This window comes from Bos indicus, chromosome 7, assembly GCF_029378745.1.
Source record: "Bos indicus isolate NIAB-ARS_2022 breed Sahiwal x Tharparkar chromosome 7, NIAB-ARS_B.indTharparkar_mat_pri_1.0, whole genome shotgun sequence".
Taxonomy (NCBI): Eukaryota; Metazoa; Chordata; class Mammalia; order Artiodactyla; family Bovidae; genus Bos; species Bos indicus.
The window spans coordinates 61756849-61774438 of NC_091766.1; the positions used below are offsets into that span (position 1 = coordinate 61756849).

Genomic DNA, 17590 nt, shown 5'->3' on the forward strand with positions numbered 1-17590 from the left:
TGTGGGTACCACCCCCTCCAGGAGGTGGAACGTATTTCCCCTCCTACTCGTTACGGACTGGACTTACTGACTTGCTTCCAAAGGGCAAAGGAAGGAAAAATAGTAACTTTACAAAGACACCACTTTAACCAAGTGATCAAGGTTAACATCATCAACTCAACTTCCTGATGTAAACGGATGAGAAGGGCACTCCCACCTTGTGGTATTTCCCCCAAGTTCATAAGCCCAGTCTAAACAAATACAAACTCAGAGACATTTACAAAATACCTGACCAGTTAGTTCTCTTTAAATCTATCAATTTCATGAAAAACAAGGAAAGACTGAGAAATTGCCACTGCATTCTCTATTCGGGAGAAGGCATCTTTCCACCCAGTTGACTAAACCAGGCACTTGACGGGTTAGTGGTGAGGGAAGAAGGGTCACCCTAGAACCCTCTGATTTCACCTCCATTTACTTCAGGTCCCCATGGACTTTTGATTTGGCTTTCCAACATTCACTCTTTGCCCCATGGGCCTTTACTGCCTTTATCCAGCTGTCATGAGGCTATACCTTCTGAGCCTTCTCCAAGAGGGGAGGAGCTCAAAATACTACAGGCAGTGAGAATGGTTAGGAGGTAAGGCACTGTGACCACTAGACAGAGGTTAGGTAGTGTGCGAGCTGGGAGTGCTGAAGTGAGGATTTGATCTCAGGTAATCTGGCTCCAGAATCTGTTTAAATCATCATTACTCTCACCCAAGTACTAACCAGGTCTTACCCTGCTTAGCTTCCAAGATCAGATGAGATCTGATGTGTTCAAGTGACATGGCTGTAGCAAGGTGGCAGGATACAAGATTAACATACAGAAATCAGTTGCATTTCTTTACACTAACAATGAAAGAGCAGAAAGAGAATATAAAAAGAATACCTTTTAAAATCATGCCAAATAAAATACTTAGGAATAAATCTGACCAAGGAGGCCGAAGAGTTATATGCTGAGGACTTGCTTTTGAATTGGAAGAAGACTCTTGAGAGTCCTGTGGTCTGCAAGGAGATCAAACCAGTCAATCCTAAGGAAATCAACCCTGAATATTCATTGGAAGGACTGATGCCAAAGCTCCAATACTTTGACCACATGATGCAAAGAGCCAACTCAGTGGAAAAGACCCTGAAGCTGAGAAAGACTGAAGGCAAAAGGAAAAGGGGGCTGCAGAGGATGAGATGGTTAGACAGGATCACTGACTCAGTGGACATGAATTTGGGCAAATTCTGTGAGACAGTGAAGGACAGGGGAGCCTTGCATGCTGCAGTCTGTGGGGTCACAAAAGTGGGATATGACTTCGCGACTGAACAACAACAACAAATAAAATGTTAATAAAAGACATTAAAGAAGATTCAATAAACAGAAAGACATCCCATGCTCTTGGATTAGAGGAATATTGGTGAATTGGCCATAGTACCCAAAACAATCTACAGTAATGTGATCTATATCAAATTACCCATGACATTTTTCACAGAACTAGAACAAATAATCCTAAAATTTATATGGAAACATAAGACTCAGAATTGTCTAGGCAAATCCTGAGGAAAAAGAACAAAGCAGGAGGTATAACCCTCCCAGAATTCAGACACTACTACAAAGCTACAGTAACTGAAACTGTGGTATTGGTACAAAAACAGACACACAGATCAACAGGACAGAATAGAGAACCCAGAAATAAACCCATACACCTACGAACAATTGACCTTCAACAGAGGCGGCAAGGTATAAAATGGAAAAAAGGCTCTTCAACAAGTGGTGCTGGGAAAATTGGACAGTTGAATGTAAATCAATGAAGTTAGAATACATTCTCACACAATGCACAAAAATAAACTCAAAATGGCTTAATAACTTAAATATAAGAAAAGACACCATAAAATTTCTAGAAGAGATCATTGGCAAAACATTCTGACATAAATCGTACCAATGTCAGTCTCCCAAGGTAAGAGAAATAGAAATAAGCAAATGGGACCAAATCAAACTTACAAGCTTTTGCATAGCAAAGGAAACTATAAAAACAAAGACAACAGAATGGGGGAAAATATTTGCAAATGATGGGGCTGATAAGGGCTCAATTTCCAAAACAATACGGAGCCCACACAACTCGACAACAAACAAATCCAATTGAAAAATGGGTAGAAGACCTAAATAGACCTTTCTCCAAAGAGGACATACAGATGGCTGACAGGCACATAAAAAGATGCTCAATATCACTATTAGAGAAGTGCACATCAAAACCGCCATGGGGTACGACCTCACATCCGTCAGAACGGCCACCACTAAAAAGTCTGCAAATAGCAAATGCTGAGGAGGGTGTGGAGAAAAGGGGACTCTTATACTGTCAGTGGGCATGTAAGTTGGTGCAGCCACTATTGGAAACAGTATGGAGGTTCCTGAGAAAACTAGAATTACCATATGATCCAGCAATCCCACTCCTGGGCACATATCTGAACAAAACTGTAATTCAAAAATACACATGCGCCCCAATGTTAATAGCAGCCAAGACATGCAAACAACCTAAATGTCTATCAACAGATAAACGGATGAAGATGTGGTACATATATACAATGGACTACTACTCACCCACAAAACAGAATGGAACAATGCCATTTGTAGCAACATGAATGCCACTAGAGGTTATTATACCAAGTGAAGTAAGTCAGAAAGACAAACATCCCATGATATCACTTATATGTGGAATCTAAAATATGGCACAAATCAACCTATCTACGAAACAGACTCACAGACATGAAGAACAGACTTGTGGTTCTCAAATGGAGGGAGAGGGATAGACTGGGAGTTTGGGATTGGTAGACGTCAACTATCACATACAGACTGGATAAACAAGGTCCTACTGTATAGCACAGGGAAATACAGTCAGCATCCTGGGATAAACTATAATGGAAAAGAATATTAAAAAGTATGTATGCTGCTGCTGCTAAGTCACTTCAGTCATGTCTGACTGTGTGACCCCATAGACGGCAGCCCACCAGGCTCCCCCGTCCGTGGGACAAGAACGCTGGAGTGGGTTGCCATTTCCTTCTCCAATGCGTAAAGTGAAGTCGCTCAGTCGTGTCTGACTCTTAGCAACCCCATGGACTGCAGCCTACCAGGCTCCTCCGTCCATGGATTTTCCAGGCAAGAGTACTGAAGTGGGGTAGTATACATGTGTGTAACTGAGTCACTTTGCTGTACATTAGAAATTAACACATGTAAATCAACTATGCTTCAATTTTTTAAAAAGTAAAAATCTCCATTACTCAGTGTAAATAAAAAATGAGTTTTCTTTATTTTTTGTGATCAGATCTGACATCTTTTATGAGAGTAACACTAGCTGCTGTTACAGATAGATCCTCAGGACTCAATGGCTTACTCTAACAAAAATTCCTATCATAATGCTCTCCTTTTAGCAGTGATAGAGGAACCCAGCCTCCTTCCATTGTGTGACTGCCATCTTCCAGAGATCATCCTCCTGTGCATTCAGCCAGCAGATGGGACAGAGTTCATAGCTCTGAGTGGGTGAGGTGTTTCTACAGCCGAGGTCTGGGAATGGCAAAGTTTACTTTTCGCCAAGTGAACCCCTGGCTATGTTCTCTAGAGGAAAAAGAAATAGAGTTTGGTAAGCACCTCTGAGTTTTTGCCAAAATCTAATTGCTCATAATTCTGATTTACTTAAGGCTAATCAAGTACTTACTTTATACTTTTGTTTGCTTATACTTTTTAAAAAACACTTATCCATAGCCAGCTAGTAAACAAACATTTAGAATGTTTTCAAAAAGGCAGGAATACATAATTGGATAGTCAAGATTACATATATATATACATATACATACACAGATATAATTGAATTCGGAGATAAAAAACACTGCTTACATTACCAGACTGGCTAAAAATCTCTTACATGCTCAAAAGTAACCCTCCCTCCACCATCACAAAAAACCCTACCCGAAGGGTGTCAGAATATTTGGAAGTATCCCTACATTGCTTCACATCTGATACTACTAGAATTAAATTGTCTAAGTGCTTCTAAATTAATTTTAAATCTTAAAAAAAAGAGGCAAGATAAAGTTCTCCAGAGGAAAACAACAAAAATTCTTGAGCTAAAACGGAGTAAAAAGAGGTATATTCATTCTATAAGTAGGTACCTTTGAGATAAAAGTGACGTGGGAATTGGCTTCTAGAAAAATGGGCTTGTATCAATTTTTCCTGATTCCTTTTAAAACGACTTATATAATACTAAGATGACATTTTAAAGCTACCATGTATCCATAACCACATGGCAGGCTCTGTGTTGACTGCCTTCTGTGTATTATCTCATTTCAACCCCACAAGTAACCTTTGACATAAGTACTAAAAGGGCCTGGGTCTTTTAGACTAGATAAAGATCAGAATCAAAACAAAAACATATCTAAAGCAAAAACATATCTTTATATATAACTTGTTTCTAACTCCCACTGACCTCAACTTCAGCTACCAAGGATAAAGAAAACAGAAATAAACCTATGACAACATTTGGAAAATTGACCCGTTTTAATTTTTCAAAACAAAAATACAACACAACATCAATTTTTCTTTTTTTTTTGCCATCTACAATTCAATTATTTCCAAATATTCTAAGACCAAACAGAATCCCCTGCCTAGAACAGGGGATTAAAATGAGACGCTGAAGTCACACAAAGGTGAATGCTGAAAATCGACATTCCAGCCATAGGCCACAAGTCTTCCATTTAAACACACTCTTAATTCTTTTCCTTTCACAGTTTGTTAAAGTGTTTTACAGGAAGTTCTTTAAAATAATTTCATCTCAAATACCAGGTTTCTTCAATGATACACAGCTCCATGAAATCTGTGTCTCCATCTGACTGATAGGAATAAAAAGTAATTTTTGTCTTTTTTGGTAGCGTGAAGAAGTAAAACTATCAGCCAGATTCCTTTAGTAATAAATCAGGAAAGGAGAGATAAGATCTGGGTTGTGCTGGGTGCTGTTTCTATTTGTCTTTCAAGAGTGTGACTATAGAAGCATTAAATCACACTCTTGCCACTACAATGATTAGTACTAGTAATCTTTTTTTAGATGATAAAAAGGAAAATATCCAATGGACATAAAAATGGTCAAAAATCGTTTGCTTGTTTTTCTTACTGCAGGTCATTTCCCACCCCCCACCCACCAAAAGAAGATACAAAATGAACATATGGTTGGGATGGCAACTCCAGTTGGACATTCCAATTCACCCAGTTACTTGTTCCCCATACAGATGAGGGGAAGAGGCATTAAGTTTTATTAGTAATGTTATAGCAGTAACCAGATGTGTTAATGGCAGCTTATTTCAGGTCCATCAATCCTTTGAGAACACACAGAGGAAATCATGGCTGTTGTTCTCCAACTGCCCACATCTGAATACATTCTACTACCATGGAAACTACAAAGGAAGGAAAAATATATTTATTCCGGGATTCATTTACTAGGATTTTTAAGCGCCCTCTCTTCTGTAGAGCCCCAGAGCGGTGATGAGTGCTAGGGGCTGCTGTGCTTCCCGGCATGTGCTCCCATCCTCTGAGGGTCCTGAGAAGGATAATGGATTGGTCCTGGAGCCCTCATGAAAGGAGGGGGTGGTCCCATGGGGTGGAACATGTGTGGTCCAAAACCTACAGATGGGAGAGAACAAATCTGTTAGGTTTGCAATTCTCTTGATAACCTTTCAAACCATGAATCTTTCTAATGTCCAAACCAGCTACACATAAATCAAACTGACATGGTGCTTTAGAAAATGCTGGCTTACAAGACTTGCTTAGGAATGTCTACCTGCATGACTTCTTTGGTTTTAGAAACTTTTCCCCTCAGGACGGCTAAAAACAACTCCATAGGTCTCAAGGTATTGCTAGTATGTCACCTGAGCCTTTGCTATCTCTCAAACATGCCAATCCTACCAGATAGGATTTGATCAGAATTTGGGAGGTGAGGGAGAAATCAGGCAAGACCCTGTCATCGTTAATCTCAATGCTTTATACTAGAATGAAGGTTGTTCAGAAACCAGGACTTACTCCAGCAAGTATGGGAACTCTGCCCAGGCGAACCGGTTACTTGTGATTTACTCACACAGTTCACGCTGGCACTGACAGTGCTGTACAAAGTGCTGATCCCTGAACTGTTTATTACTTGTCACGGACAAGATAAAGAGCTAGAGTCAAACTGTAACTTCATTACACAATTAAGCACACTGTTTAGTTCATCTAACAATTTTATGTTAACACAACTTCCTTAGGAGCTTCCCTGGTGGTTTAGTGGCTAAGACTCCACACTTCCAATGCAGGGGGCCCAGGTTCCACCTCTGGTCAGGGAACTAGATCCTGCATGCCACAACTAAGAGTTCCATGCCACAACTAAAGATCGTGCAAGCCCCAAGTAAAGATCCCTCATACTGCAACAAAAACCTACGATTCTGTGTGCGGCAACTAAGACCTGGTGCAGCCAAATAAATAAATAAAAAGATTAAGGAAAAAAAAGACTTCCTTAACGAATTTACATTCTGGTGCAAACTCCTTGTCTTGCTGCAAGCAGATGACACCCACAGCCTACCCTTTAAGCAATGATGCTCTAGGGCATCAGTTAAGATATAGAACAGAGAACAAACTGATGATGTTAAGTTGCTTTACAACTTAAGTTTAAACTTAAGTTTGTCCAACTCTTTGTTATGCTATGGACCGTACCCTGCCAGCCTCTTCTGTCCATGGGATTTCCCAGGCAACAATACTGGAGTAGGTTGCCATTTCCTCCTCCAAGGATCTTCCCAACCCAGGGATCCTCCTTATGTCTCTTGGATTGGCAGGCAGGTTCTTTACCACTAGTGCTACCTGGGAAGTCCTAAACTGGTGATAGATCGTTGTAATCACAGTAACTCCCATTCTGATGATACATATACTTAGATCTTTAGAAAACTGGTGACTTCCTTCTTAGCAAGCCAGTAAAAAATGAAAATACCCGGAATGACAACAGATTTACTTGCAGACATCTATGGAGCAGACCCGAAGGCTTAGATATGTTAGACATGACGGTACAGGGTCTGGACAGACTTCAGGAGGATTTTCCTGAGTTAAGTCTAACCCATATCCCTACTTCCTAAGAAGTTACCTGGGGGTGGAGGCGGGGCAATACCAGGTGGGGGTGGCAGGGCAATGTTCACCACGGCCGGAGGACCACTCGGGGGTAGGTTGAAGTAGTTGGCAGAGGCTTCTTCTTCTGCGGCAGGAGGAGGAGGAAGCGCTAGAGAAGAGAAGAGAGCTAGTTAGAGCAGAGACCACTGTGCAACAGTTCCACTACCCTGAAATCCTGAGGGGTCCTGCTGGGAGAACCCAGCTGCTGGGAGCCAGAGGCTGGTCTCCTCTAACATTCGAGGAAGGTCAGGGCAGTATGAGTATCTGAAGTTAGCAAGCTACTGGGTAGGCAGAATCTGCACTCACCTCCTGGGAGCCCTGGAACGGGCTCGAGCTTGATTCCAGAGTCTGTGGTTCCGTCCTTCTCCTTTTCTTTCCCTCTGGCTGCCTGGGACCTGGGAGACACAAACATTCACGCTATCAGCACTTGGTTCCACCTTCTCTCACACCTCTGTTTCTCACGTTTCCTAGTCCAGCAGAGTTCCTTCACTCCTGCCTCCTCTTCAGCACTCACTTTTTCCTCATAAATGCCACAGTGCACAGTGAATAGGAGCAAAGGTTTTGAAGACAGAAATACTTGGTTTCAAAATTTGCTAGCATCGCTTTAGGGGATGCAGGAGGCAACAACACTGTGCTGAGCCCAGTGTTCAGGAAGCACTCTATGAGGCCTGCTGCTGCTCTGAGAGGTCTCCCTGGCTCCAAGCCAGAAACTTGTTCCACTTTTGAACGTTCAGGGCATTTTACCTGTCTCTCTCTTATGCAATAAACACTTTCAGGCTTAAATTAGCTGTTCTTCTTCACTAAACAATTGGCCTTTAAGGACAGAATCCAGGTCTATTTAATTCATGTGTAAACTCGCATGCCCTAGTATTATCCTTGACCTATAATATCTGGTCACAAAACACATGAACCTTCAAAGCATCAGATTACTACACAAAAACCCTGAAGAAATTTCCAAAGTAGCATCTTCCTGATATCCACAGGAACGAGCATCAGACATAATGAAAAGTTCTTTTTAAATGTCCTACTGATTTAAGGCCGTTCACCAAAAGCTTACTAGCCCCCAGATAATGAAAAGGTTTCTTGAAAATTTCAATAATGCTTTTTCTTTTTTGGTGTGTCATGCAGCATATGGGATCTTAGTTCCCTGACCAGGGATCGAACCCACACCACCTGCAGTGGAAGCACAGAGTCTTAACCACTGGCTGGCCAGGGAAGTCCCAATGCTATTTTAATATAGTCTCACGCTCACCTTCCCCATTTCACGTTGAGCCTGCGGCCATTGACAATCAACTTATTAAAGGACTTCTCGGCAGCCACTTCTGCAGCCTGCCTTGTAGCAAACTGGATGAAAGCACACTGCTGTCTTTGTACAACAGTGATGGTCCGGATCTCTCCAAACTGATAGAAGTGATTCCTGAAGGAATACAGGTAGAGAAAAACGAGAGCTGACAACACAGACATTCCCAGGAGGCTGAATATGGATTTAATAAAAAAGAAAAAAGAGTTAATACTCTTTCACTGATTCACCACGAGGCAAGTGGCCTCACGGTGATCTGCCTAATTACCTGTAGGTGGTCTCCCCTATGCCTACTGTGGTTGCCCCTACTGTGGGCACTGTGTACTGAAGAAGGGAAAGAAAAAAAATGAGTAAAGGCTATCAAACATCTCAGGGCTTTTCCTATGGAGGAAAGGGGGCTCCAGTAGGTTCCCTAAGGATGTTAAATCCTAGATAAGAGGTTAGCAAAGTATTGTGTCCAGGGCTGATGAGCCAAGAATGTTTAAATAAAAAATGTCAGAAGGTTGCAAAAAAGAAGAGAAAGAGGCGGTGGAAGAAAGTCTGCCATCCCTGGGGAACTGTCTAGCTCTCTTAGTTTAATGTAGATAGGCTAACAAGGGCAGGTTCTACACCTGGAAGAGTTTCTTCTCCATGATCTTTGCAAGAAGTAATTTCCACCACTATCTGCCCAGATGTCTTATCTAGCCAAGCAAAATACAAGAATAACACAAAATTACCAAATACCAATCTCTTTAAAAAAAATCAACAAGTTAAATCATCTATTTTTTTATAACTGCAAATCTCTCTTTCTTCTGTGTAATTAATCATTCTTGGTTATGTGCCATCTTTAGAAATTCTAATGGTTATTAGGTCAAATAGAATCTCATGTAATTATTATCCTAAGCAAGCATGGAATAAGCACTGTTGAAGACTATTATCTGTCATCATAAAGAACTTTATAAAAATTCCAGTCAGTACGATACTATAGAGCAACTAAAAAAAATGTACTCAGTACAGAATTATCATGTTTTCTCAAGTTTTTGCCAAAAAATATTATTCCAGGGCAGGTGAAAGTAAAGATAACTCATAAAATTATACTCACAAACCTTAGATCGGTCTCAGTAATGGTATCGCCCAGACCACCAACATACAGTGTGGTGATAGTCTTGTCCTCTGGTGGGTCTAGACGTGGCATTGTTGAAGCCCGCTTCAAGAGTTTATCTGCCACAGGGTCATTGATTCCATAATATCGGTCTTTAATGTTCTGATCAGCAAGGGGGTCATCTGGATCTGTTGGTTTTTCATGTCTATGGTTCAAGAAAGAACAATGCATAAAGGTGAAACAAAGGAAAAAATTTTACAGGTATCAAACAACAGCAGCTATATAAAGACCCCTGAAATGTTTTTTGAACCAGATACCATGGCCATACCAAAACATAATTATTAAAACAGAGCTAATATCAAGGAACTTACTGTATCACACAAGGATGTGCTAGCCTCCTAAAAGTCACTTAAATGGCCATAGGGTGGAAGTTTCCTTATAAACAAATGCTTTCTGGGCTTCTCTGGTGGTACAGTGGATGGGAGTCTGCCTGCCAATGTAGGGGACACAGGTTCAGACTTCACATGCCGTGCAGCAGCTAAGCTGGTGCACCACAACTACCGGAGCTCGCATGTTCTAGGGCCCGTGAGCCACAAATAATGAGCCTGTGTGTCACAACTACTGCAGCCCAAATACCTAGAGCCTGTGCTCTGCAACAAGAGAAGCCACCACAATGAGAAGCCTGTGCACCATAACAAAGAGCAGCCTCCACTCACTCCAAGCAGAGAAAAGTTCACACACAGTGACAAGGACCCAGAGCAAGCAACAAATAAATAAATGTGAAAGAAATGCTTCTCGCACAATTCACTTCAAAACCAAAGGTAACCACAACACGGTTACCCCTCTCTAGGGCAACGGTTCTTAATGTATCTGAGGTCTTGCATTCCACTCAAGACCTTGATTAATCTATGGACCCAACCCCAGAAACAGGGAGAGCTAATTTTTTGTCGGGGTGGGGTTTACCAACTCCAAGGTAAAAACTCCTAATCCAGATGACTGGCAGTCTTGACTCAAACATACTCACATTTTAGAAGTCTGGCTTTAATCTGATTTCAACTATACACTGAGATTCAAGCCAGTCGTACCATGAGAGCCAAGACTGACATCGTAGGTAGGAACCTGAGGTCAACACTGATATTTTATGGCAGAGCAATTTAGTCTCCCAAGGCTTGCTTATAGGTAAAGGTTCCATTATACGTAAAAACAACAATTCAATCTCTGCTCCTAAGATATAAGATACATGACACTAGCTGAATAAACTTTAACATTTTGAAGCATAAATAGTTTAGTCTAGCACTTTCCCCTTCATAGATAACTAGTCATCTGAAAGCAAACACTGAAAAAGCACTTCAGCTCTTGCCTGTATGGACACTCCTCTCCTCTCTTACATTCTCCTTTCACCCAGAAGGAGCAAATGTGCGGTCGATTCCTTTTGTAGTAGGGTGTGGTCCGGGCCAGTTTGAGCAGCATGTCACTGGTGGATGTGGCTTTCCCCAACATGCCAACTGGCCGCGTTCCATCAGAGTTGGAAATCTACAGAGGAATGACACATTCCAAAGGTAAATTACACAGACTATGTCAATCCCCTAGGATTCTTTCATCAAATATAAAACTATATCAGGCAAGTGACAGCACACCTCTCTCTCCATATTTTGTGTGTAGTACTCTTTGTTGACGTCGGACTTTGGCATGTCATCCTTAAAAGACAATCCTGCATCACGAACCTGGATGGGCAGACCTAGAACAAAGGAAAGGAAGAAAAAACTCAAGATACATTTTAAACCGTATCCAAACTGAGTACGTAGACAGAATAATATAACATCATTCTTCCTTTCTCCACTTTATTTGGTAATAGAAGCTTTATTTTAATTCAGAATCTGTAGCACTGTCAAGCTAATACTACTACAGAGCATTCTAAGAAATTATCCAAATTCCTAAGTTTTCATGAAATGAATGTTTAAATATTTTAGATGAACAAGCTCTTACTGTAGTCAGATTTGACCTGCAATTAATAACGCATCTAGCTTTTACTATATCATGATTTAAAACAAATGTAAAAACTGTATTATTTTTAGTCCTGTCCTGCAGATCCTCTGAATAGTCATAATCATGTAAGGATCACTGTACTGCAGAACTAGAACACTCCCTTAACAAACATACAAATAATATTAAACGGTATGTGACCAGGACTCTGATTAGCAGAGTTAACTTTCTGAACTTAACATAAATAAACTCAGATTTTCCTTTTTCATTTTATTGTATAGCAGAAACTTGCTGAAAGGATGTTTTTCTGAAAAACAAAAAGTCACCTGCAGTTAAAAAGTCACTGCCGAAAGAAGTTACTTTGAAACAGTAGCAATACAGCGTATCTCAGTCCTAACAACATAGTTGAATCAAAAACCCAAAGCACAATTAGCCTGAACTTTGGTAGGGATTGTGGAAGAAATGTTCTGGATCTAGACAGGAGTCTAAGGCAAAGAAATTACCTGTCATAGCAACAATGTCTCTAACTTACCTTGGCTATAAAGGTATACAGAAGGCCTTAAACCTCCCTTCTGTATAAATAGTATTTAGTATAGTTGTGTTGATTAATTACCAACCTTTCTTAAATCACTATTGTTGTTCAGAACTCTAGAATAACCTAGTATGGTTCTTTTCTTCTTGGGAAAAGCAGAGCACAACAGAAATTTCAAAGTGGGTCAGAAAGAGAGACAGGGTGAGAAGAGGGAGACAGGAAGACCGCTCTGTTGTTTAGAGCAGCTGCACACTTTCAGAACTATGGGACAAGTCAAACATACCATATTCTAGGTCTAAGAGGCAGGTCTGACAGACATTCTTCAATTTACTGCAGGTCTGGCACACTTCAGTCTTCTTGAAACGCATGCGGACCCCAGGGCACCAGCGAAACACTGTGAATGGCCTGGCACAGATCTGGAACACAAGATAAAGCCACAGAGTGTTAACGGTCCTGATCTGGACAATTAATCCAGGAGATTTAGTAACATCAGGAGATTCAAAGAAAGGATCCCCAAATCTAGGGTTAGAGGAGATCTTAGCAACCATCTAGTCTAAACAGGATCTGATGTTTCAATCCTTTACAACACTCTTCTTCAGTAGTTTAAAAACTCAAAAATCAAAGTCCTCCCACTCTAGAGGTCACCAGCATTAACAATGTAATTCTTAATCTTTTATGGGGTAAGTAGGGAGTGTCCTATACTTCTTTAAGAATCTTGTATCTATGACCTTCCCCCTCAGCTTAAAAATGTTCATAGGCATAATCACAGAGGATGAGATGGCTGGATGGCATCACTGACTCGATGGACGAGAGTCTGGGTGAACTCTGGGAGTTGGTGATGGACAGGGAGGCCTGGTGTGCTGCAATTCATGGGGTCGCAAAGAGTCAGACACGACTGAGCGACAGAACTGAACTGAACTGATAATCACAGAACATTTGGTATATGCAATCCCAGGGGGTTCAAAGACCAACCAAAGACATCAAGTTAAGAATCCCTGCGTTAAATGGCTCATTTTCTTACCCCTACCCTAAATAGTTAACAGCCAAAGAGTACATAAATGATACACGAATGCATGTGTCACACTCACTTTTATAAAGGACTTCAAACCTCAGGGAGTCAAAGAAAAAAGGAAAATAAAACTAAATCATTACTCTTTAACACACTTACTTTGCATTCCTTCCCATACTTTTCTTTGGTCTGAAATAGAAAAAATAGAGGAGTTACAGACACGGGGAAAAAAAGCTGATGCCTGTTCCTTCTCTACACAGTTTCCAAGAAAAGTATCTGGAAATCCCTGGCATCTTAAGGGGTGGGAGAGGGAAATGGGACCCTACCCTTTTTGGGGAGGAGGGCAAGGAAGGGGCTGGGATATAATCTAATCACATACAAACTATGACCTCTTAAGAATTTTATGGATCTAATTCTTAGATTCACCTCTGGCTCCCAAGTTTTCTTCCAAGAACAATTTCCTAATGGTTTCCACAGTCCCTAAAGCACAGAGGATGCAGCCAGGGCCAGTCCATTTTCCAAAGTTTAGTCAGAGGTAACTACTCTAGACTCATCCTGTGATGGTACTCTGTATATAGTGAATCAATACCTCCGAGATTGATCACAACACAGCCCTAATTATTAAATATAAACTGCTGCTAAGTTTACTCTTATTTATAAGGAGAGAAAGTACCTTACACTCAACACATTATAAGGTGTGGAAGCTAAAAGGCACTTGAGTTCAGTCCTGGTTCTCCTAATTTGCTGAGGCCCCTGGAATCAGAATATCTGAACTTAAATCCCAGTTCCACACCTTACTTGCTGTATTGAAAAGACATAAACTTTCTTTGCCTCTGGTTAACAGATCTGACTCCTAAGTAAATGTTCAATGGATATTAACTATTATTATGACTCCTAGATCACAGACCGTCGCCGAGTTCCAAAGTGAGAGAGCATGACAGTCCTTTGCAAATTCTTCCTACGCTTCGGGTTAGTAAAGAAGCATCATTACTTCTTCGTGGCTAAAAGAACTACATGACCGACAGTGTGCGAGTACCACAACATTGACAGAACATATACAGTAGGTCCCGTTTTACACTCACTCACCATTCGGATATATGGGTTTTCTCCAAGACACGTCTGGCACAGAATAGGGAAGTCCTGGTGAAAATGGGAAAGCTGGTTGAACGCCAAGCTCCAAAGGCCTTGCCGTCTCAGCCACTGTCGTGCGGCGCGGGGGAGGGGGCGAGGAGCGAGGCTGGGGAACAGGGGGAACCCGTGGTCCAGCACGGGCCGGGTCGCGGGAGGGGACGCTGTATGCACTTCCGGGAGGCGGCGGGAGTAAAGACCCGCTCGAAAAGAGTGGAGGGAGTAGGCACAGAAAGGGAGCTGGTCCCAGACCCTGGCTAAACCCCCTCCATCCAAACCCTCAGGAGGGCCTCCCTCCAGCCTTCAGCCGTAGCCGAGTTAGGCCGCGGTGCTGGCTTCTTCTTGGAATTCCCTCGGCCGCACCGCAGCCACGTCCCTGCCCGCCCGCTGGAGCCCTGACTTCGCTGCCTCTTTCTGTCCTCCTCCGGCAGGCTCACTCACCGCATCCTCCCAATTCTGCCTGTTGTAGGTGTTGGAACCTAGAGAGGTCGCCATCTTGAGAGCGTCTGGAGGCAGCCGCAGCTTCCGAGTTGGGAGAGGACCGCCACAATCCCGTCAGGCCCCGCGGCTGCCTCTCGGCACGTCTACGTCTTATTTACGCGTCTTGCGCGCTCTTGAGGGCGACACCTTGTGTAATGGCATCGCTTGCTTGGAATTTCTTAATAATTGGCCTCCAGTTACTTCCTTCCAGTGGTGACAGCCAGGAATGAAGAGTCACAAGTTCAACTGGTTTATTTAAAAACTGAAAGAATAAAGGAACTATAATGAACGAGGGCCTGGAATCAAAGCAGCGTCGACACCAATGAACGCTTATTATGCTAAAAAATGGGAACGTCTTGCGGTGACTATCTCATTTAATTCCCACAGTGAGTCCGCTTTAGGGTGGCCAGATTTAGCAAAAATGCATAACGTCTAGTAAAATTTGAATTTCAGATAAACAACGAAAGTTATTTTAGTATAAATTTGTTCCAAACATGCTTACACTGAATAATGACTCGTTTTTCTGAAAGTGAAATTTAGGAGGATGTCCTGTACTTTTCTGGCGATCACTGCCCTCTAGGCAAGTGTGACTGTACCTCGTTTACAGAAGGAAACCGAGGTTTAGAGAGATTAACTTGCTTCTGATCGTGTAGCTAAAAACTGGTGAAGCCACAAATCCAAAGACAACAGTACTTTTCTCCAACTTCTTAAATGAAAAGCCTTATGGATCAACACATGTATTGTTAAATCATTTTTGGATCAACTATCCTTTTGGGTTTGACTTCTCTTGCAGATGGTGATTGCAGCCATGAAATTAAAAGACGCTTACTCCTTGGAAGGGCTTCCCTGTGGCTCAGATAGTAAAGCATCTGCCTCACAATGCAGGAGACCGGGGTTCCATCCCCGGGTCAGGAAGATCCCCTGGAGAAGGAAATGGCAACCCATTCCAGTACTCTTGCCTGGAAAATTCCATGGACCGAGCCTGGTGGGCTACAGTCCATGGAGTCGCAAAGAGTTGGACACGACTGAGAGACTTTAAACTCCTTGGAAGGAAATTTATGACCAACCTAGACAGCATATTAAAAAGCAGAGACACTGCAAATCAAAACTACTATGAGATACCATTTCACACCAGTCAGAATGGCTGAGATCCAAAAGTCTACAAATAATAAATGCTGGAGAGGGTGTGGAGAAAAGGGAACCCTCTTACACTGTTGGTGGTAATGCAAACTAGTACAGCCACTATGGAGAACAGTGTGGAGATTCCTTAAAAAACTGGAAATAGAACTGCCTTATGATCCAGCAATCCCACTGCTGGGCATACACACTGAGGAAACCAGAAGGGAAAGAGACACGTGTACCCCAATGTTCATTGCAGCACTGTTTATAATAGCCAGGACATGGAAGCAACCTAGATGTCCATCAGCAGATGAATGGATAAGAAAGCTGTGGTACATATACACAATGGAGTATTACTCAGCCATTAAAAAGAATACATTTTAATCAGTTCTAATGAGGTGGATGAAACTGGAGCCTATTATACAGAGTGAAGTAAGCCAGAAGGAAAAACACCAATACAGTATACTAACGCATATATATGGAATATAGAAAGATGGTAACGATAACCCTGTATACGAGACAGCAAAAGAGACACTGATGTATAGAACAGGCTTATGGACTCTGTGGGAGAGGGAGAGGGTGGGAAGATTTGGGAGAATGGCATTGAAACATGTGAAATGTCATGTATGAAACGAGATGCCAGTCCAGGTTCAATGCACGATGCTGGATGCTTGGGGCTGGTGCACTGGGACGACCCAGAGGTATGGTATGGGGAGGGAGGAGGGAGGAGGGTCCAGGATGGGGAACACATGAGAAATAAAGGAATAAAAAAATAAATAAAATTTAAAAAAAAGAGACAAAAAAATAAAAAGCAGAGACATTACTTTGTCAACAAAGGTCCCTCTAGTCAAGGCTGTGGTTTTCCAGTAGTCATGTATGGATGTAGAGTTGGACTATAAAGAAAGCTGAGTGCAGAAGAATGGATGCTTTTGAACTGTGGTGTTGGAGAAGACTCTTGAGAGTCCCTTGGACTGCAAGGAGATCCAACCAGTCCATCCTAAAGGAGATCAATCCTGGGTGTTCACTGGAAGGACTGATGTTGAAGCTGAAACTCCCAATACTTTGGCAACTTGATGCGAAGAGCTGACTCATTTGAAAAGACCCTGATACTGGGAAAGATTGAGGGCAGGAGAAGAGGACAGCAGAGGACAAGATGGTTGGATGGCATCACCGACTCAATGGATGTGAGTCTGAGTGAGCTCCGGGAGTTGGTGCTGGACAGGGAGGCCTGGTGAGCTGTGGTTCATGGGGTGGCAAAGAGTCATACATGACTGAGCGACTGAACTGAACTTGGCATACTGTATTTGAAATTCATCCATATTGTTACATATACCAGTAATTTGTACCGTTTTATTGCCGAGAATTTCACTGTATGGATGTATTTGGGGTTAAAACACACACACATTTGCCAATTAATGAACACTTGAGTTATCCAGATTTCAGTGAAAACAAATAAAGGGATTATAAACATTCACATACAGGTTGTTGTATAGACATAGGTTTTCATTTTGCATGTGGATTGGGATTGCTTGATCATATGGTCTATTTTTTCCTGTATAGGAAAGTGCTTGGGTTTATCTGAGCTTAACACATTTGTGATTTGTTTTCCTTCATTGTATTTTGAAAATTCTTAACAGTTATTTCTTTAAATATTCTGCTCAGTTTCTTCTCCGTCTGGGACTCCGACGATATATTAAACTATATGATATCATCCCATAGACCTTGAGAGCTTCCCTGGTAGCTCAGACAGTAAAGAATCTGCCTGTAATGTAGGAGACCCGGGTTCAATC

General features: G+C 41.9%; 1 protein-coding gene and 1 long non-coding RNA gene across 3 annotated transcripts; one reads left to right on the forward strand and one right to left on the reverse strand.

Moving 5' to 3' along the window:
- Positions 1-3282: 3282 nt before the first annotated feature.
- RBM22 (RNA binding motif protein 22) lies at positions 3283-14779 on the reverse strand. 2 transcript variants are annotated; one of them, XR_002181152.2, is made up of 12 exons: positions 14643-14779; positions 14160-14213; positions 13233-13262; positions 12348-12480; positions 11187-11287; positions 10910-11082; positions 9554-9754; positions 8421-8585; positions 7475-7563; positions 7146-7277; positions 5480-5662; positions 3283-3610 (listed from the first exon to the last, which is right to left on the reverse strand). XR_002181152.2 is itself a non-coding variant. In XM_019965253.2 (11 exons), exons 1-11 carry the CDS (start codon positions 14694-14696, stop codon positions 5532-5534), a joined length of 1263 nt encoding a protein of 420 aa, XP_019820812.2. In that variant the 5' UTR covers positions 14697-14779; the 3' UTR covers positions 3283-5531. The 2 variants fall into 2 exon arrangements, 1 of the variants encoding a protein (XP_019820812.2); XM_019965253.2 differs by having other exon boundaries at positions 3283-5662.
- A 122-nt stretch (positions 14780-14901) lies between these two features.
- Positions 14902-17274, forward strand: LOC139184201 (uncharacterized). The gene is made up of 2 exons (XR_011567754.1): positions 14902-15067; positions 15475-17274. It is a non-coding gene; the product is annotated as an uncharacterized lncRNA (long non-coding RNA).
- Positions 17275-17590: the final 316 nt, after the last annotated feature.

Excerpts from the sequence above, each read along its gene's own strand:
- RBM22 (XM_019965253.2), bottom strand. The coding sequence starts at position 14,696 with ATGGCGACCTCTCTAGGTTCCAACACCTACAACAGGCAGAATTGGGAG. Across the intron at positions 11,083-11,186 it reads CACAAAATATGGAGAGAGAG|ATTTCCAACTCTGATGGAAC; the intron begins GTGTGCTGTCAC and ends ATTCCTCTGTAG. Across the intron at positions 9,755-10,909 it reads GGAGAGGAGTGTCCATACAG|ACATGAAAAACCAACAGATC; the intron begins GCAAGAGCTGAA and ends CTTGAACCATAG.